General features: G+C 44.2%; 1 protein-coding gene across 4 annotated transcripts in view; it reads left to right on the top strand.

Moving 5' to 3' along the window:
- Positions 1-22372, top strand: part of ACACA (acetyl-CoA carboxylase alpha) — a 277236-nt gene that overhangs the window by 5678 nt on the left and 249186 nt on the right. For all 4 annotated transcript variants that reach the window (XM_087956715.1, XM_087956703.1, XM_087956708.1 and 1 more), the window contains exons 2-3: positions 14987-15033; positions 15346-15595. In XM_087956715.1, coding sequence (XP_087812841.1) covers positions 14987-15033; positions 15346-15595 — 297 coding nt within the window. The remainder of the gene's footprint in view (positions 1-14986; positions 15034-15345; positions 15596-22372) is intronic.

The raw sequence follows: 22372 nt of genomic DNA, 5'->3' as shown, positions 1-22372 counted from the left end.
TTTTTGTTACTATATATTTTTTAATTTTTTACTATTAATCTCTACCATAATAATAACATCATCATCTTGATGTTGATACCACATAGTTTTATGGAGTTGGGTGCTTTCTAAATCAAATCAGTTAAAAACATCTAATGCAAATCCTAAGTTGCATTAACAGAGGGATACAATCGAGATCAAGGGTGGTACTAATAGCACTCTAATAAAGTCTTAGTAAGACCACACACCTAAGGACTGCATCCAGTTTTGGCCACCACATTATAAAAATAGATGTTGAGACTCTAGAAAAAGTACAGAGAAGAGCAACCAGGATGATTAAGGGACTGGAGACTAAAACATATGAAGAACGGTTGCAGGAACTGGGCATGGCTAGTCTAGTGAAGAGAAGGACCAGGGGAGACAGGATAGCAGCCTTCCAATATTTGAGGGGCTGCCACAGAGAGGAAGAGGTCAAGCTATTCTCCAAAGCACCCGAAGGCCAGACAAGGAATAATGGATGGAAACTGAACAAGGAGAGATTTAACCTGGAAATAAGGATAAACTTTCTGACAGGGAGAACAATCAACCAATGGAACAGAAGTTGCCCTCGGAAGTTGTGGGAGCGCCATCAGTTGAGACTTTCAAGAAGAGATTGGACTGCCATTTGTCAGAAATGGTGTAGGGTCTCCCGCTTGGGTGGGGGATTGGACTAGATGACTTATAAGGTCCCTTCCAACTCTGAATATCTGTTATTATTATCAGTATCTAAATCAGGAAATAAATATAGGTAATCCTGAACTTATGACCTCAATTGAGCCTAAAATTTCTATTGCTAAATGAGACAGTTGTTAAGTGAGTTTTGCCCCCATTTTATGACCTTTCTTTCCACAGATGTTAAGTGAATCACTGCAATTGTTCAGTTAGTAACACAGTTGTTAAATTTATCCGGCTTCCCTATTGACTTTGCTCATCAGAAGGTTGCAAAAAGTGACCCTTTGACCCCAGGATAACGCAACCATCACAAATATGACCCAAATTTTGATCACGTGACCATGGGATGCTGCAAAGTGTGAAAAATGATCATGTCACTTTTTTCAGTGCCATTGTAACTTTGGTCACTAAACGAGTGATTATAAGGTTGGTCTCAGATCCTTCATCAGCTTGGTGATTTTTCTCTGAACTTGCTCAATTTTGCCGTTGTGTTTTATTTGAGCTTGATCCTAATGTACTCAAACCAGCGTCACTGCACCCAAATAAAGTCCTCAGAGAGGCCTCTTCCCTATCTTAAGGAATCTGAACTTTTCCAGAAGCACAAAGTAGAGGTAGTGACCACAGTTGGAACCAGAAGTCTCATCTCTAATCAACATGGTCACTGAGAGTAAAACATTATGTGGCTCTGATAGACTTAATGGCATCTCTTCCCATTTGGTCATTAAGCAGTTGTGTGGGTGGTTGAGTGAGTCACTATGTAATGGTGACTTGCAGCTTTACGAAGGGCTTCTCCATTGATTCTGCTTTTTGTGAAGGGTTCAAATCTTGAGCATGAGCCAGCAGGGATGGGCATAAGTGGAAGAACTAGTCGTAAAACCAGAACTGGGACTGTTTTTCGGTGCCATCGTAACTTCAGACAGTCACTTAACAGGCAGTTGTTAAGCAAAGACAACCAGAGATGGGCTGCTGCCGGTTTGCACCGGTTCGGGCAAACTGGTAGTTAAGATTATGCGCAGTTTGGCAAATCCCACCATTGGCTGGACCCGCTCCCGCTCATTTTTAGGCTGTTTTTCAGGCTGTTTTCAGGGCCAAAAATGGCATTAAAAAAGCCGTTTTGGGGCTGTTTTGGCCGTTTTGGGGGCCAAAAACGGTTTAAAAAACAGCCTGAGTATGGCCCAAAAATGGCCTGAAAAAGGCCTGCAAAACAGCATGGAAAAAAAATTGGCAGGGCCAGGAGCAGCCAGTGGTGGGATTACCTCTGCCTTTGAGGTGAGTGGCTGAGAGGCAGGGCTGGGTGTGATGACTGATGTCACCCACCCAGTCACATGACCAGCCAGCCACGCCTACCCAACCAGAGAACCAGTTGTTAAAAAATTTAAAGCCCATAGAAGAAGACATCCTATATCTTTAAAAGAGGAGGACAATCCTAGATAGTTATGGAAGACACCTTTAGTGCAATTCCCAAAGGATTGAGCATACTTGGAGATTATGGATTGGAAATGGACTGTTGCAATAATAACGAAAGAATATTGTGGGATAGGATTTGCCTAGCTGAGTAGATGTTTCCCAGAAACACTTAATAAAATTATGTATTGCAGGCCTCAATTATTAGTAAGAAGGTCATTCTTAGTAAGGCATTTCTTACCAAGGTTGTTAAAAATGGAAACATTATGCTAGACAGAGGGTAAGACCAGAACCAAAACTGCAAGGTGACCCAACTAGTCATCAGGATAAAGTTTCTGAATGTACAACAGCCAGGCTGCCAAATGAAGTAATGAATTCTCTGCCTGATGTCTCTAAACTTTAGTCACTCTCTCTCTCAGCCCAAACCACCTCACAGGGTTGTTGTTGTGGGGAAAATGGGAGGGGGGAAACGTATTGGATATGTTCGTTATGTTGAGTTATTTGTAAAAACAATAAACGTGAGATACAAATAAATAAATCGGAATTTATTAACCTTGGCAACTTTAAGATGTGAGGACTTCAACTCCCAGAATTCCCCAACCAGGATTCTGTCCACTAGTTGCCAAGTTTGAGAAAGATTGTTCTAAACAAGAGTTGGACATTCATTTGTCAAAGATGCTGTAATCCATTTTGGGTTGGATCCAATCTGGGTTGGATGATCTCTAAAAGCCCTTCCCAATTGTATTTATATTTATTTGAATTTTTTTTTTCAGAAAAAAAAAATCACAAAATGATCCCAGCTCAGTTCTACGCTTTTTAGATCATGTTCTAAGTATTTCTAACCTCTCTGCCAGCCTTCTCCATCTTGGGCCCTTTCCAAATATATACACTTCAATTCCCAGAATTCCTGATCCAATGAGGCAATTTCTGAGAATTCTGGGAATTGAAGTTCATAATCTGCAAAACAATTTGGTGAGGAAATCCGCCTCAGGCCACATCGCTCTTTATATAAAGTGAGAAGCAATCTAAAAATATTTTCTTGGGAGCAATCCTCATTACAGAGTTGACCTTTGAATAAATATGCACAGGTTAATGCTGGTAATCTCCTATACAGGTAGTGCTCAACTGATGTCTGGTTGCTTAGCAACTGTTCAAACTTCTGATGAACCCACATGGGGGGGGGCACTAATGACCCGGATTCAAAAATCTGATGGTTCCCCCCTGCCCCCCGTGGCCACGTGACTGCATTTTGGGTGCTTGGCCACAGAGTCACATTTGCAGCAGTGTTCCATAGTTCCATGACTGCAGTTGATGACAGTTTTACCAAAAAAAATGACATTTATTTCCAGTTTTCAGCAAAAGCACACCCATGCTGGTTGGGGAATTCTGGGAGTTGAAGTCTACACGTCTTCAGGTGGTCAAAGTTGGAAAACACTGCCATATATTGCTTATAGAGCTCATCCACAAATAAGCAGACCCTGATTTTTTTTTAACACAAGTACCATGAAAAATGCACCACCTGCAGATAAGCTGACTGTAAAAAATTAAAAGGTATGAACATTTTGAGCTGGGTGTCACATTTTTCAAACTATCTCATTAAAAGTTTGAAGGGTCGTCTTACCTGGGTGGGCTTATTCGCAAATATATATATATTATAACGTCATTCTGTTTCATTATTAAATCAAGTTAATTCCTTTATTTTATTATATAATTATTATATTTTCAACTTACTGGTCATGCTGAATATGCTCCGAATTGTAGATGCAGTATTTATGCAGGGTTGCATGAGTTGGAAACTATTTTAAGGGTTCTTCTAGTGTACAAAATTCGAGAGAGGATGGATTAAAGTGATACTTAAGGGCCTGAGAAGGAGATCTTTAGCTGGCAGGCCAGAATGCAGTTGCTCCTTTCTTATCCCTGATGGAGAGAAAGGAGGAGATTGGAGGTAGAGGTTAAGAACGTTCAAGGCAGTGGTGGGATTAAATTGTTTTTACTACCGGTTCTGTGGGCGTGGCTTGGTGGGCATGGCTTGGTGGGCATGGCATGGCTTGGTGGGCGTGGCTTGGTGGGCATGCAGGGGAAGGATACTGTAAAATCCATTCCCTCCCTACTCCAGGGGAAAGTTTACTGCAAAATCCCATTCCCTCCCCAGCCCACTAACCTGCTTTCCAGCTCTGTTCTCCTGTGCAGGGCAACCAAAGGAAACTCAGCCGATCAGCTGGGACTCAGGAGGGAGACAAGAGATGGGGGTGGGGCCAGTCAGACGTGGTATTTGCAGTTCTCCGAACTACTCAAAATTTCCGCTACCGGTTCTCCAGAACTGGTCAGAACCTGCTGAATACCACCTCTGGTTCAAGGTACCTTGTTGATAGGTTGTCACCACACACAAGAGTTGCTGTGATGAATGCTCTAAACCAGGGATGTCAAACTGGCCCGCAGGGTTCTTAGATCTGGACTGTGGGGCTGCCTTGGAAACAGCGAAGGACCGATCCGTGGTGCCTCTGCCAGCGAAAATGGAGCTTGGAAGGGTTGCAAGGGGCCCTCCTGAGTTCCGTTTTTCACTGGCAGAGGGTTGCAGGAGGCTGAAAATGGAATATGCAAGGGCTGTGGGCATCATTCCCGAGCTATGTTTTGGCTTGCAGAGGGCTGCAGGAGGCCATCACAGCCAAAAATGGAGCTCGGGAGGCCGTTTTTGCTGGCAGAGCGCTCTGGCCACCACAGGTGCCCCAACACGAATGACGTTGAGCTGGCCACGGCCACCCTGGCCACGCCTCCCCCCCCCCCAGGTCAAACACAACCCTGATGACATTGAGTTTGACACCCCTATTCCAAACCAGTGGCCCCCAATCTTTGGGGCATCTCATCCTGGGCACCCTTTTTTTGAACTATTACCATCTGGCAGATGGTACAGAATAATAAAAACAAGGACAAATAGGCTGAAAAACAGCTTCTATCCGAGGGCAGTAACTCTATTGAATTCTGCTGTATAGTATTGGTGCAGCGTCAAGGGTTTTCGGTTCAATGTGTGGAGTATGAAGGATGTGTGTTTGTGTTTTATTTTCATGGTCATGGTTATGATGTGCACTGAAGATGGTGTTTGATTTTGTTGTACGAGGTGCAATGACAATAAAGTAAACTAAACTAAACAGGCACCAGTTCCGTGGAGAAAGGCTTTTCCGTGGACCAGAGGGGGTACGGTTTCGTGTGCTGCCTGCATCCCATGGGTGGGGCTTTGCTTGTTTGTGTGGCCCAGTTGCTGGCATGCTGTGGACCGGTGCCATTCCACGGACTGGGGTTGGGGACCCCTTCTCTAAACATTTGCCCTATAAAGTCACACAGATCCATTCTGAGTTGGACTTCTCAAAAGGAGGTCCAGAGTTGGCCATGGCATGGTCAAGCTTTCAGCCTGCGATTCTGTAGGGGAAAAAGTGGCAGAATCTGGGAGCAGAGTTAAAAGAGGGATCAGGGTAACTTTGTAGTAGATTATTGCAAAGCATTCCACGTGGGGCTGCCCCTTGGAAGCTACAGCTGGTTCAGAATACAGGTAATTTTTTTCCTACACTCCAAACCGTAGAAATGGTGGTAGATTTTAGGAGAAACCCTCCTATACTATCACCTCTTAACAATACTAGACAACACAGTATTGACAGTAGAGACCTTCAAGTTTCTAGGTTCTATAATATCTCAAGACTTAAAACGGACACCTAACACCAAAAACATCATCAAAAAAGCACAACTAAGAATGTTCTTTGTGTGCCAACTCAGAAAGCTCAAACTGCCCAAGGAGCTGCTGATACAGTTCTACAAAGGAATTATTGAGTCTGTCATCTGCACCTCTATAACCGTCTGGTTTGGTTCTGCAACCCAACAAGACAGACACAGACTTCAGAGGATAATTAGAACTGCAGAAAAAACAATTACTACCCACCTGCCTTCCATCGAGGACCTGTATACTGCACGAGTCAAAAAGAGGGCTGTGAAAATATCTACAGACCCCTCACATCCCGGACATAAACTGTTTCCACTCCTACCCTCAAAATGATGCTATAGAGCCCTGCACACCAGAACAACTAGACGCAAGGACAGTTCCTCCGCCCCCGCCCCCCCAACATGCCATCCCTCTGGTAAACAACTAATTCCCACAACACTGTCAAACTATTTAGTAAGGCTGTATTGCTATCAGGGGTGGGATTCAAATTTTTTAACAACCAGTTCTGTGGCCGTGGCTTAGTTGGTGGCCGTGGCTTGGTGGTCACGTTATTGGCTGGGTGTGACCAACTCAATATCACACACATCGAGGCACGCATCTTCTCGCCTGGCCTCTCATGACTGTGGGGATGCTGCAACAGTCGTAAGTGTGAAAAATGGTCATAAGTCACTTTTTTCAGTGCCATTGTAACTTTGAATGGTCACTCCACACAAGCAAAGGACCAGCAAAGGAGGAAAAAAAAAACTCCAGAGAAGTTCCAGAGACAGGAAGTCTAGTCCTGCCAAGATTGTAATAAGGGTTAACGGAGAGGCAGTTTCTGTAAGCAACACCAGAATGTTTCCTTCCTGCCTTCCTTACAGGATTAGGCCAGTAATTTCTTCTAACAACCGGTTCTAGCAAATAGGTGCAAACTGGTAGAATCCCACCCCTGATTGCTATTCTTCTTCTCATCTTTCCTATTACCTATCTCCTTTTCTACTTATGATTATAACTTAGTTGCTTGTATCCTTACAATTTATATTGTTTTATTTAGTTTCCTAGTATGATTTATACTGATTGCTTATTTAGTATCCTATGACTATCACTAAGTGTTATATCTTATGATTTATGATGAATATATTTTTACAATGACTATGATCATGTAGCTTTTACGTACACTGAGGGCTTATACAACAATGACAAATTCCTTGTGTGTCTGATCACACTTGGCCAATGAAGAAGTCAATTTCTATTTCTTTCTATTCCTATTCCTATTCTGCCTTAAATTTCCATTGCTAAGCGGACAATTGTTAAGTGAATTTTAGCCCATTTTATGACCTTTCTTGCCACTATTAAGTGAATCGCTGCCGTTGTTAAGTTAGTATCACGGCTGTTAAATGAAACTGGATTCCTCATTGATTTTGCTTGCCAGAAGGTCGCAAAAGGGGATCATATGACTGTGGGACACTACAACAGTCATAAATCTATACCAGTTGCCAAGTGTCTGAATTTTGATCATGTGACCATGGGGATGTTGCAGTGGTTGTAAGTGTGAAAAACGGTCTTGGGTCACTTTTTTTAGGGCCGTTGTAACTTTGAACAATCACTAAATGAATGATTGTAAGTCAAGGATTACCTGTAAAGCCACACACACACACACACAAACACACACACAAACACACACACAAACACACACAGAGGTATGGATGCATTTTGATACAACCATGTAATAACTCTGCTATGCCAGCTTCACTGGCTGTGGTTCTAGGTATCGCACCAGGCTCCAGGTTGACTCAGCCTTCCATCCTTCCGACGTCTGTAAAATGAGGACACAGATTGTTGGGGGCAATTTGTTCACTCTGTAAACTGCTTAGAGAGGGCTGTAAAGCACTGTAAAGCAGTATATAAATCTAAGTGCTATTGCTATCACCTTTAAAGCCCTTCATGGCTTAGGGCAGCGGCCTCAACCTTTTGGGCACCAGGGATCGGTTCCACAGAGGTTTTTCCGTGGACCGTAGGGGCCGTGGTTTTGTGTGCTGCCTGCATCCCATGGATGGGGGCTTTGCACGGCCCAGTTTCTGGCATGCTGTGGACTGGTGTCGGCCCACGGCTTAAGGCCTGCCTGTCTGAGGGACCGGCCTCTCTCCCATCATTTTTGACCATCTTGTAAAATTCCAACAGAGGAGCCTTGTTTTCGTGTCGCAACCATGAAACAATGTCATCTGATAAGGCCTGGGAAGCGAGTCCTTTCTGAAGAACATCTTGCCTGGAATTTCAGACAGCCCCCAACCTTGCAAACTTTCAAAATAATCTCTGAAAATCTCTTTTGGTTTGTTTCTCAGGGTGTGTCCCTCTGCTGTACAGTGTTTGTTCTGGTGAGGAAATGTTTGCTCTCGCTATAATATTTACTTATTGTTTTTAGAAAATTGTATCTTTTTAATCCGTGCGCTGCCATGAGTGTAGAATCAGTGTTGAGTTGGGGTGGTGGTGGTGTCTAATACCTTTAAATTATACATTAATAAAATGGAGCAGAATGTTGGATTCATCCAGAGTGTCACGGCATGTTTGTTTCATCTTTATCTACTTGTTGTTCAGTCGCTAAGTTGTGTCTAACTCTTTGCAATCCATGGACCACACCACTCCAGGCCCCCCCCCTGTTCTCCACTCTCTGGAGTTTGTCCAAATTCATGGCAATTGCATCGATAACACAATCTACTCATCTCATCCTCTGCCATCCCCTTCTCTTTTGGTCTTCCATCTTTCCCAAGCTCAGGGTCTTCTCTTCTCCAATCCGTCTTCTCATTAGGTGGCCAATTAGTATTTGAGCTTCAGCATCTGTTCTTCCAAAGAACAGCCAGGGTTCATTTCCTTTAGGACTAACTGATTTGATTCCCTGTGGTCAAAATGGATTCTCAAGAGTTTTCTCCCGCACCACAATTCAAAAGTCTCAACTCTTCGACGCTCAGCCTTCCTGAGGGCTGTCCCAAAGGTGCTTTTTCAGGAGGCAACTGGACTTTCTTTGTTTCTTCTTTGAAGACGTTTCACTTCTCATCCAAGAAGATTTTTCAGTTCTATGAATTCCAATTGAATTCCAATTGTCCAATTTCGGACAACCATGACCTGGATGGTTGAGAATTTCTATAGACACTTCCTTATGGTCCAACTCTCACAGCCATTTTTCCAGAGGAAAAAAAACTGCAGACTACAGGAACCAGGAGTGCTCCTCAGTGACCCTGAGGATACAGATAAACCTCCAGGTGCTTCAAGGACCTACTAAAAGGATGCAAATGACCAGCCATCTTCAAGGAATACAAATCCTTCCATTCCCCACTATCCTGTCAGAGCTGAAGAAGCTTCTTGGATGAGAAGCGAAACGTCTTCAAAGGAAAAACAAGAACGTCCAATTGCCTCCTGAAAAAAGCACCTTTGGGACAACCATGATCTGGATGACTTGAGAATTTCTACAGACTCACAGCCATACCTTACTCCTGGGAAAAACCATAGCTTTGACTATTTGGCCCCTTTGTTGGCAAAGTGATGCCTCTGTTTTTTAATATTTGCCATAGCTTTCCTCCCAAGGAGCAAGCATCTTTCAATTTCATGGCTGCAATCGCTGTCTGCAGTGATTTTGGAGCCCAAGAAAACAAAATATGTCCCCGCCTCCATTTCTTTCCCCTTCTATTTGCCAGGAAGTGGTAGGACCGGATTCCATGATCTTAGTATTTTGAGTTTCAAGCCAACTTTTCCATTATCCTCTTTCACCCTCATCAAGAGGCTCTTAATTCCTCTTCATTTTCTGCGATTAGAGTGGTATCGTCTGCATATCTGAGGTTGTTGATATCCCTCCCGTCAATCTTGTGATTCATCCAGCCTGGCATTTTGCATGAATCTTTACCCACTGCCACAATGTTATTGCAAACACAGCCTTCTTTGTTGCATGAAGAAGCATTGAAGCTGTGTTCTGGGGAATCTGTGAGGAATATTTGGGATCCGTAATGTGAAAAGAACGGTGGTGTGTCATATAAAACCTTTCCTTTCCTTAGAGGCCACCTCTTCCTTCACCATCATCAGTTGAAAGCAGTTGAAAATTCAGAAAAGTTGGCTCCGGTCAACCACTTGCAATTTCCTTATTGACGTCCTGATTTTTACTGGCACCTCTGCTTCCAGTTCTTTCTAGGAATTTACAAAATGGCATCCATTTAAATCTTATTGCTGAAATTATAGAATAGAATAGAATAGAATAGAATAGAATAGAATAGAATAGAATAGAATAGAATAGAATAGAATAGAATAGAATACTTTATTGGCCAAGTGTGATTGGACACACAAGGGATTTTTCTTGGTGTAAATACTCTCAGTATACATAAAGAAAAGGTACATTCGTTAAGAATCAAGGATCATAATGTACAACACTTAATGATAGTCATAGGGTACAATCAACCATCAAATCATACTAGGAAACAGTCCATATAAATCGTAAGGATACAAGCGACAAAGTTACAGTCCTACAATCACAAGTGGGAGGGGATAGGTGATAAGGAGCGATGAGAAGATTAACAGAAATAGTAGTGCACACTTTGTAAATACTTGGACAGTGTTGAGGGAATTATTTGTTCAGCAGAGCGATGGCTTAACCAGGAAAAGAGACTCAAGAATATTTTCATTTTTAGGGCTGTGACTTATCTTCTGAGCTCAGAGTTAGGGTGACTCCTTTTAGCTTTCTTTTCAAAACGGCCTTGAATCCAGTGTTTTCCAATCTTGGCAACTTTAAGACCCATGGACTTCAACTCCCAGAATTCTCCAGGTAGAGAATGTGAAGCCTTTGTAAAAATTGTACATTCCAGGTTTTATCTGGCACAGAGGTCCATGTGGACTGGGACCAGAGGTGGTATTCAGCAGGTTCTGACCAGTTCTGGAGAACCGGTAGCAGAAATTTTGAGTAGTTCGGAGAACCTGCAAATACCACCTCTGACTGGAGATTTTACAGTATCCTTCCCCTGCAAAGCCCACCAAGCCACGCCCACAGAACTGGTAGTTAAAAAAAATTGAATCCCACCACTGACTGGGATCCTTGCTAGTCACTAACTTTGGATATATTGTGATATTTATTATAATGCATCATGCTGTAACTTGTGTGGTTGTCTGTAGGCAGGGATGAACAGGTTGAACATGTTTAATTTACCCCTTTGAACGTTGCGCTGGAGATCTGCACTGCCATCTAGTGCCCAACTTGGGCTACTGCTACATTTGCAGTGAAGGCCACAGGCACAAAAAACATGTTTTCCTTGAGCCACACACTTGGTGTTTTCTAATTCAGGGCATCAAAGGCAGAATTGACAAGAGTCCTGCAATAGGTGGCAGTATCTGGCTGGCCCTTCGGCTGAACAAAATTCAGTGCTTCTATCTCTATCTGGAGATTCCGCCATGGAATGCTAAAAAAGTAGGAATAGTTGCCTAGCTGGCATTGTTAATCCTTGTTGCTTGAATGCAAGGTAAATTTTAGAATTAGTTTATTGGAGGCAACCTTGTTTGTGTGCTCCAATTGCTTCATCTCTTTGGCATGGCTAGAAAACAGCCGGCTGGGTCTTGCTTTAATTCAGGGGTGTCCAATCTTGGCAACTTTAGAATCAGAATAGAGCTGGAAGGAACCTTGGAGGTCTTCTAGTCCAGCCCCCTTCTCAAGAAGGAGATCCTATACCATTTCAGACAAGTGACTGTCCAGTTTCTTCTTGAAAATCTCCAGTGATGAAGTACCCACAACTTCTGGTGGCGAGCTGTTCCACTGGTTAATTGTCCTCACTGTTAGGAATTTCTCCTTAATTCCAGGTTGCTTCTCTCCTTGATTAGTTTCCATCTATGATACCTTGTCTTGCCTTCTGATGCTTTGGAAAATAAGTTGACCCCCTCTTCTTTGTAGCAGCCTCTCGAATACTGGAATACTGCCATCATATCCCCCCTAGTCCTTCTTTCCTCTAGACTGGCCAAACCTAAACCCTGCAACCGTTCTTCATATGTTTTAGTCTCCAGGCCTTTAATCATCTTAGTTGCTCTTCTTTCCCAGAGTCTCAACATCTTTTTTGTAACGTGGTGACCAAAACTGGATGCAGTATCCCAGCTATGGCCTTGCTAAGGCTTTATAAAGCGGTGCAAATACTTCATGTGGTTTTGATTCTGTGCCTCTGTTTATACAACCAAGGATTAGAGGTTTAGAAGTGAATACATCTACTTAATATATAAGTAGCCCAGGTTCGAATCCCAGAAGGGTATGGCTAGCTGACGAGAGCTAAATACCTTGAAATAGATCTATACTAGTCCCCCTTTATTTCTTCGTCGGTAAATATAAATTTAACACAAAAACAGTTTGTCGCCAAAGCGACTTCCTGCGAAGGCTCCTGGATTGGGGCTGAAGGGTGAAAGCAGAAGCAGTATGCTCCGTCCCATATTTGGGTAGACCAGGTTGCCCTGATTAAAAAAAAAACAAGAACCACACACACTCAACCAAGGATTGTATTAGGTTTTTGGCCGCTGCTGCACACTGCTGACTCATGTTTAAGTCATCATCCACTAACATGGCTGGCTGGGAAATTCTGGGACTCGAAGCCCACAGGCCTTAAAAGTTTCCAAGTTTGCACGGGGGGGTCCAAACTTGGAAACTTTTAAGGCCTGTGGACTTCAATTCCCAGAATTCTCAATATGGCCACGGCTGAGAATTGTGGGAGTCAGGAGAATCAGTTGTGAAAGTAACTGACAGATGATGCATAATGCTTAAAGTAGGGGGGTACTTTAAGCATTATGCATCATCTGTCAGTTACTTTCACAACTGATTCTCCCGACTCCCACAATTCTCAGCCGTGGCCATATTGAGAATTCTGGGAATTGAAGTCCACACAGTCCTCACCAAAGTTGAGAAGTCCTTGAGTAAGCTTTCTTTTCACCTTGCCTGAAAGTCTCAATCTGTAAAAATCATGCTGTAAGCGATTCTCGTGAGAGGCATCTTAGCCAAGGATCTTGAAAGGTGAGGTCCTTGACTCGTTAAGTTTTGTGTGGGTGGTCCAGAACTGGTTAAGGAGTGATTAAAATACTCTCTCTCTGTGTCTCTGTGTGTCTGTGTGTGTCGTCTGTGTTGTGGCAGCTGATGAGTAAGTAAAATTCAGTGCTGGAACCCGGTGGAGTTGTGTTGACAGTTTGGTAGCGGTACTTGTAGGTACTTGTTTGTTTGACTCTTGATGATATCTTTATTAAATAGTGAAATTTAAAGCCAGCCATTAAAATACAAACAAACATAAAAGGGAAATGGGAAGGGGAATAAAAAAACAAATGAAAAGTGTGTGTGTGTACATATATAAATACACACACGTATCTATATATGTATATATGTGTGTGTGTATACATATATCAAATAAATTTCTAACAGTAATGACCTCTGACTTTAAAAAATATAATAACAATATAACCACCTCTCCCTAAGTTTAAACAAGTGCTACCAATTTTTAAAATATTTTACTGATAGAAGAGAATATTTGTAGCTCAGGGTGGAGCAGCTGAGTTCGTGGTGCTCTCTGAGCCTGCTCTCTGAGCCTTTCTAGCAGATGTTTCATTATCAAACTGGCTAACATCATCAGTGCATTTAAAATTATCTATCTATCTATCTATCTATCTATCTATCTATCTATCTATCTATCTATCTAGGATAGTTTATTGGCCAAGTGTGATTGGACACCCAAGGAATTTGTCTTGGTGCAAATACTCTCAGTGTACATAAAAGGAAAGATTCATTCGTCGAGAGTCGAGCATCATCAGGTACAACACTTAATGATAGTCATAGGGTACAATAAGCAATCAAGTCATACTAGGAAACAGTCAGTGTAAATTGTAAGGATACAAGCGACAAAGTTACAGTCATACAGTCATAAGTGGGAGGGGATGGGTGATAAGGAGTGATTAAAATACTAATGATCAATATTATAAAAAATATTCATAATATATTCATCTCTTAATTTTTTAATGGTAGATACTTGTTGAACTCGGTTCCTTAGATAATTCTTAACTTACAACAGTTCATTTAGTGACCGTTTAAAACTACAACCGCACTGAAAAAAGTGACTTATGGCTGTTTTTTCACACTTAACGACCGTTGCAACATCCCCATGGTCACATGATCAAAATTCAGACGCTTGGCAACAGACTCGTATTTATGACGGTTGCAGTATCCCAGGGTCACGTGATCCCCTTTTGCAACCTTCTGAGAAGCCTAGTCAATGGGGAAGCCAGATTCACTTAATGACCGTGTGACTAGCTCAGCAACTTCGGGGATTCACTTAACCACTGCAACAAGAAAGGATGTAAAATGAGGCATGGAAATAACAGCAATGGAAATTTTGAGCTCAGCTGGGGTCATAAATTGAGGATTATCAGCAGCTCATGAGTGTTTGTTTGTTTTTAATCCAAAGGGACTGGACGGCTAACCCCTGGCCCTTCATTAAGCAACAGGGCATCAATTCTGAAGCTTATTTTTTCATCACCTTTTTCCTGTTTCAAAAACTTATTTGCATTACTGTCATGCCCCTGGTGGAGACTGACTCTGAGGAGGAGGAGGAACAGCCGACAGGGAGGGGAAGTGTGGCTCCGGAGGTTATGGAGGAGGCAGAGGCAGGCTGGGCAGTCAGAGGAGGACCCAGGCCCATCCCCTACCCATCCTAGGGCACGCAGGGAGAAGAGGATAAGGGAGAGACTTGGTCTACTCGGGAGGAGAGGGCCTTGATCCTCTTCATGGGTTGCAGCTGTGACAACTGGATAAGAGGACAGACATGCGTAAGGGCGAGTGCTGGAAACAAAGCGTGGAAATATCTCTAGTTTATTGTTCCTCTCTGAGTTGGGCATCCTTCCCAGTCTGTGTTCTGATATCTGTGGACGTCTTCAAGCCCTTATTTTGCCTGGTTTGTGTTGTTGTTTTTACCCTTTATAATTTAAAAGGCATTTCCTCCTTCTTGTAACTGCTTGTATGGGAGTTTTTGTCTCCAGTCAAGGATATTTGGAGCTTGGAAGCAAAGTGAAGGAATAAAAGGGGCTTCACCTGGTTTTTGTGACTGTTTATTTTGTATTCCACCCTGGGTCATCACAATTACGCTCTTGGTATTCCAAATTTTGATTTGATACTCCAAATTTTGATTTGTCTAACCTTCTTGCTTTTCTTCTCCCTTTCAGTTCATTTTGGCTGTGGATCACAACTCAGATAACAAGAATTATTGGAGGTCAGTCACTATTAAAACTTCTTTCTTTTAAAGTTTGCAGGCCTTTTGATTTGATCTTTTTCTGTGGCTTCAAGCACAGGTAGTCCTTAACTTACAACAGTTTGTTCAGTGACCATTCAAATGTGGCGAGAAAAGTCATAAAATGGGCAAGGCTCACTTAACAAATTTCTCAGTTCACCACATAAATTTTCGGCTCAATTGCGGTCATAACAAGTCGAGGACAACCTGTCTTTGAAAAGGTATTTAATGTTTGAAAAATGAAAAATGTTGATATTCTTAAAACTCAGGTGCTGTTTTTTTTTTCTTTATTAGCGGTACAAACCTTCTTTGCCGGCACGATGAGTAACAAACCACCTCCGGACGAGAAGCTTCTGGAACTGAATTTACATTCCCATTTCATCATCGGCTCCATTTCGGAGGATAACTCTGAAGATGAGACAAGCTCCTTGGTGAAAATTGATTTGCTGGAAGAAAAAGAGCAGTCCATCTCTCCGGTCTCCGTCAGTTCGGACTCTCTTTCCGACCTCAGTTCCTCCAGTGCTCAAGAGGCCCTTCACATGAGGTAGAACCAAATGAAACCCCATATTTCAAATAAGGGTCGTTCTCAATTCACAACAGTTCATTTAGTGACCGTTCAAACTTACAATGGTACTGAAAAAAGTGGCTTTCCTTTGCACAAAATTGGAAAAATGAGAAAATTTCCTCAGGGGAGGAAACAATTAAGAAAATAATGAAATGTGCAGAAATGAGTAGATTGACAATGGCAATTAGAGAACAGGAAGAAAAAGATAATTATAAGATTTGGAATTCTATGAATGGTTAGACAGAAGAGTAAGAAATAGAAACGTGTAATAATAGTAGTAATATATCATAATTGATTGATTTAGATTGAGTAAGAGAATGAATATAATATAGGTAAGGATGAAATATATTTTTGAAAGATAATAATTACAATGTTAATGATAATATAACAATTGACCAGTGTAATATAAAATACTGATTAGAATGGTTTTAAATATAAACAACTAAGAAATGTATGATAATACCGTGTTTCTCCAACAATACGGCCTCCACCAATAGGAAGCCCCAGCATGATTTATTGGCATAAAATCAAATTAAGCCCCTCCCCCCAAATTAAGGCCCATATTAAACATGCAAAATGGGGGGGGGAATGGCAGGGGGGGGATGGCGGGTGGTGGGGGCTTGCCGTTAGGAAGTACTTTGTTGCATGCCCGGATATGGTGCTGCCTGCGTTGGTGGAGCACTTCATATCGGGAGACCTTCCGCCACCGTTAATTTCCCTTCTCCCTTGCTGCCGTAGCGTTACAGCAACGCCGCAGCGCTTGGCGCAGCCACGTGCAGCCAGTCAGGGCTCCTCCCTGCAACCGGAGCCCTGAGGAGACACTTGGCTTCAGGCGCTCCTGTGGCTTCGAAGGTAAAGTGAATTATTTTAAAAACCTCCGCTCATCCTATCAGGGCCGTGCGAGCTGAGCAGAGCCGGGAAAGCAAGCCGCGGGTGTTTCCTGGTTCTGCCCAGCCCGTACGGCTCTGCCGCGGCCCTGGCGGGATGAGCGGAGGTTTTTAAAATAATTCACTTTACCTTCGAAGGCAAAGGGAAGGCGGCCACAGGAGCGCCTGAAGCCAAGTATACCAACAACAAAAGGCAAATCCTCAAGGTGGGCTGGAGGGAGGTGGCTACGTGCCCCCCGGGCTGCTTCAATGCAAGGTCCTGACTTGCAGCATCCTGCTTTTCGCCGCCGCCTCCCTCTCCGACTGCGAAACTCGTGTGCTTCGCCAAACGCTCCGAGCGAGGCGAGCTCTTTCATACATAGAGAGGGAAAGACGCCGACGTGCTCCGAGAGGCTGGCTCTTTTCTCTAGCCGAGGCTGACATCTGACTGAATCTCTATCCCGCTCCTTTATCCTCACGACGGGGTCGGCAGTGACGCTCTCTGGTGCGGCCACCTCAGCTTGCCAGCCTTGCCCTGCTATGAGACGATACTGTGACAGCCGCTGCTGCCGCACTCCCTTCTCTTTCCTCGCCTCTCCTCCCTTCGCCGGCAGGAGTGTGCGCGCCTGCTGCCACTGCCGCCGCTCCTGAGGCCATCTGGGGCGGGCAGGTGGGAAAGCAAGCAAGGTGGCTGTGCTGTCTTCTTTTTCCCTCAGCGAAGCGCCGCCGCTTGCCGCCGCCACCGCCACCTGCGATGGGCGAGGAGGCGGCGGAGGCACCCGAAATGTCACCAAGGCAACGAGTGCCTCCCGCCGGGCCCTCCGCTCATCTCGCCAGGGCCGTGGCAGAGCCGTGCGCGCTGGGCAGAACCAGGAAACACCCGCGGCTTGCCTGCCACGGCCCTGGAGGCACTTCCTGTCAGCCTCGGCTAGAGAAAAGAGCCAGCCTCTCGGAGCACGCCGGCGTCTTTCCCTCTCTCTCTATGTATGAAAGAGCTCGCCTCGCTCGGAGCGTTTGGCGAAGCACACGAGTTTTGCAGTCGGAGAGGGAGGCGGCGGCGAAAAGGACGCGGCGGCAACGGCAGGATGCTGCAAGTCAGGACCTTGCATTGAAGCAGCCCGGGGGGCATGTAGCCACCTCCCTCCAGCCCACCTTGAGGATTTGCCTTTGTTGTTGGTATACTTGGCTTCAGGCGCTCCTGTGGCGCTTCCCTTTGCCTTGAAGGTAAAGTGAATTATTTTAAAAACCTCCGCTCATCCCGCCAGGGCCGCGGCAGAGCCGTACGGGCTGGGCAGAACCAGGAAACACCCGCGGCTTGCTTTCCCGGCTCTGCTCAGCTCGCACGGCCCTGATAGGATGAGCGGAGGTTTTAAAATAATTCACTTTACCATCGAAGGCAAAGGGAAGGCGGCCACAGGAGCGCCTGAAGCCAAGTGTCTCCTCAGGGCTCCGGTTGCAGGGAGGAGCCCTGACTGGCTGCACGTGGCTGCGCCAAACGCCGCGGCGTTGCTGTAACGCCACGGCAGCAAGGGAGAAGGGAAATTAACGTGGCGGAAGGTCTCCCGAACATCCAAGCTGTCGCCGCCCGCCCACCCGAGGATGCAAGGGGGGAAGTCACCCGAAAAGACGGCCTAGCCGGTTTTTCGGGGTAAAAAAAAAAAAAAAAAAGGCCCGGCCTTATTATGTGAGAAACACGGTATTATTATGTGCACAAGAAAGATGGTTTTATTTATTTTTGTTAAAAAAAACTTTTTTTTAAAAAAAAGGACTCCTTTTCACACTTATGATTGTTGCAACATCCCCATGGTCATGTGATCAAAATTCAGACGCCTGGCAACAGACTCATACCGCGTTTCTCCGAAAATAAGACTGGGTCTTATATTAATTTTTGCTCCAAAAGATGCATTAGGGTTTAATTTTCCAGCTAGGTCTTATTTTCAGGAAAATAGGGTTACTAAATGCGTCTGTCTGGCTGACACTCTTAACGGGGTTATTTTTGGGGTAGAGCTTATATTACGAGCACCTAGCAAAATTATGCTAGGGCGTATTTTCTGGCTGGGTCTTATTTTCAGGGAAACAGGTATTTATGACAACTGTAGTCTCCTGGAGTCACGTGATCCCCTTTTGTGACCTTCTGACAAGCAAAGTCAATGGGGAAGCCAGATTCACTTAATGACCGTGTTACTAACTTAATACCTGCAATGATTCACTTAACAGCTCCGGCAAGAAAGGTCATAAAATGAGGAAAAATTCACATTTCACTTAACAATAGAAATCTTGGGCTCAATTGTGGTCATAAGTCGAGGATTACCTGTATGGAATTCTTAAAAATGGCAACCTTTTCTTGTTGCTCTAAAGCAGGGGTGTCCACCCTTGGCAACTTTAAGACATGTGGACTTCAACTCCCAGAATTTCCCAGCCAGCCATACTGGCTAGGGAATTCTGGGAGTTGTAGTCCACATATCTTGAAATTGGCACGATTAGGCCCCCTTATTCTAAAGGTTCTTGCAAGTTCAGTACTGAATCACAGAAGGGAAGGCAGAAGGAAAACATGGGATGCATCTCACTTTTGAAGGTGTAGGTGAGTCTATGGCTTGGCCACATGGAGGGAACCAACCAGATCATTAGCCTGGCACAATGCAGAATTTGGAGATGGGCTAGCCAAACAAAATATTCTTGATGGTTTTCTTTAAAAAAAAACTTAAACAAACTTTTGTTTTTCTCCTTCAGTTAGAAGTATCAAAAAGCAAATCACAGAGTGTTTTCCAAAGAGTTAATTTTGGATAGGTATGAATGGCTGGATATTACAGCCATTCGTTTAGTGACTGTTCAAAGTCGTAAAATGGGGCAAACTTCCCTTAACAACTGTCTTGCTTACAAATTGAAATTGCTTAGTACAGGTAGTCCTCAGCTTACGACCACAATTGAGCCCAAAATTTTTGTTGTTAAATGAAACATTCGTTAAGCAAGCTTTGCCCCATTTAACGAACTTCCTTGCCCTGGTTTTTAAGTAAATCACTGCAGTTGATCAGTTAGTAAGCTGGTTGTTAAGGAAATCTGGCTTCCCCGTTGACTTGGCTTGTCAGAAGGTCGCAAAAAGGAATCACGTGAAACTGGGAACACTGCAACCGTCATAAATATGAGTCCGTTGCCAAAAATGCGACTGCATTTTGATCACATGATCATGGGGCTGCTGCTAAGGTCGTAACTGTGAAAAACTGTCATGTCACATTTTTCAATGCCAATGTAACTTTGAACGGACACTCGGCTGTAAGTTGAGGATGACCTGTAATGGAAATAGTTGTAAGTCGAGGAATACCTGTACTATGCTGCCCAATTACTGTGGGAATGGATGTTTCAACACATTGGGAAGCATTAGAACTGGAAAGGGATGTTTGTTTGCTCTGACTCACTGAGAAGTTCTTGATCGATTGATTGAAGAGCCCTTGAAGTTCACCAAAACTATGTTTGCAACCCAGTTGCTGTAGAGCGGGAGTGTCAAACTTGATTTCATTGAAGGCCGCATCAGGGTTGTGTCTGACCTTGGAGGCTGGAGATGGGTGTGGCCGGAGTGGGTGTGGCCAGCTCGACGTCATTCGTGTTGGAGGCGCCTTTGGCAGCCTGATTGCTCAGCCAGCGGAAACAGGCTCCCGAGCTCCGTTTTCGGCTGCAACGGCTTCTTGCAACCCTCTGCCCGCGAAAACAGAGCTCCCGAACTCCATTTTCGCTTGCAGAGGCACCACGGGCCGCTCCTTCACTGTTTCCAGGGTGGCTCCATGGGCCAGATCTAAGCACCCCATGGGCTGGATCTGGCTCGCTGGCCTTGAGTTTGACACCTCTGTTGTAGAGCGAGGTTGGCTGAACCATCTTCTTGGAAGAGTGTTGCGGTTTTTGTGTTCGCATTCGTTAACAAACATACGAGAACCTGCAATTACACTGGTTAGCATTCTCCATTCCCTCTTCAAGTCTGATTCGAGCGTTGCTTTCTTCCAAACGATTCCATTTTATTCCTGCCATTGAACATTGAACATCAGTCCTTGTTAACATATTTTGAAGTATCTTTTATTGGGGGAACTTCAATCAGATTCCTTTTTAGATGTCAACAGTGTGTGGGATTCCTGAAAACCTGCAAGAATCATAATATCCACAGAGGTCAGTTTACTTGTAGGAACTCCTAATTGGCATCAATGCAAAATGAAGCAAAACCAAATTTGTTTATAGATTAAAATAACAGAATAACAAAGCTTGGAAGGGACCTTGGAGGTCTTCTAGTCCAACCCCCTGCTCAAGCAAGAGATCCTATACCATTCCAGGCAAGTGACTGTCAGTCTCTTCTTAGAAACTTTGATCACCCCTCACCATATTAGCAACAGCAATAGCACTTATATACCGCTTCACAGTGCTTTTCAGCCCTCTCTAAGCAGATTACAGAGTCAGTGTATTGCCCTCCACAATCTGGGTCCCCATTTTAACCGATCTCGGAAGGATGGAAGGCTGAGTCAAACTTGAGCGGTCAGGATTGAACTCCTGGCAGTGGGCAGAGTTAGCCCACAATAGCAATAGGACTTAGACTTATATACCGCTTCACTGTGCTTTACTGCCCTCTCTAAGCAGTTTACAGAGTCAGTGTATTGCCCTCAACAATCTGGGTTGTCATGTAATGGATCTCGGAAGGATGGAAGGCTGTGTCAACCCTCAGCTGGTCAGCATCGAACTGCTGGCAGTAAGCTGTGAGTTAGTCTGCAATACTGCATTCTAACCACTGCACCACCATGGCTCAGTATTAGTCTTTAAAAATGGAATAAGAAAGAACAAAGGTGGTCCTCGACTTGTGACACGTGACTGAAATTTGGATGCTTGGCAACTGGTTCATATTTGTGACCATTGCTATGCCCTAGGTTTTACGACCTTCTGACAAGTAAAGTCAGTGGGGAAAACCAGATGCAGGTGTCAACTGCATGACTTAACTGAACAACTGCAGTGAGTCACTTAACAACGGTGGCAAGAAAGGTTGCAAAATGGTTCAACATTCACTTAGCCACTGTCTCGCTTTACACCAGAAAGTTTGGGCTCAATTGTGGTTGTAAGTCGAGGACTACCCGTAATCTTCTTGGAATATGCTTGAAAAAAATTATTTAAAATAAACTTTCCTGGTATTCATGCTCTCTTAGCCATCTTGTCTTTAACTTCCTTTCATGAGAAGTAACCAAGCACGGTAAAGTCTGTAGAGATTCTCAGTCCTCCAGGTCATGGTTGTCCCAAAGGTGCTTTTTCAGGAGGCAACTGGACTTTCTTCATTTTTTCTTTTGAAGATATTTCGCCTCTCATCCAAGAAGCTTCTTCAGTTCTGACTGGATGGTGGGGAATGGAAGGATTTATAGTCCTTGCAGACAGCTGGTCATTTGCATCCTTTTAGAAAGTCGCTGAGGCCACTTGGAGGTTTATCTGTGTCTTCAGGGTCACCTGAGTAGTGCTGTTGGTTCAAAAAAAAAATTGCAAACTTCAGGAACCAGAAGCACTACCCAGGTGACCTTGTTGTGGTTCACCAGCAACCTGTACAGATGGCAGCGGAATTGGACAGTGGGGAAGAACGGAGACCAGTCCGGGAGTCTGGAGAGGACTCAGACGAGGGTCCTGCGTCCGATGCAGGGATGGGGCCAGGACCATCTGGGAGTGGGGTGCTGACTCTGGAGCCTTTGGAGTCTGGCAGCAGCGAGGCAGAGGACCCAGGGGTGCCTGTTCCCAGTGCGTGTATGCACAGAGCTGCTAGAAGGCGAGAGCAGCTGAAACAAAAGGGGCGACTCGGGAGTAATTGCCCCTCCCATAAGGTATAAAGGACAGGCAAAGATGATGAAACCTTTGCAGGAAGCAAAGTTGTTCGTTCGGTTCA

This window comes from Notechis scutatus, chromosome 1, assembly GCF_049901735.1.
Source record: "Notechis scutatus isolate UNSWTSFEM ecotype Mainland chromosome 1, rNotScu1.2, whole genome shotgun sequence".
NCBI classification, from domain to species: Eukaryota; Metazoa; Chordata; class Lepidosauria; order Squamata; family Elapidae; genus Notechis; species Notechis scutatus.
This window is presented reverse-complemented; position numbering and strand designations above follow the sequence as displayed.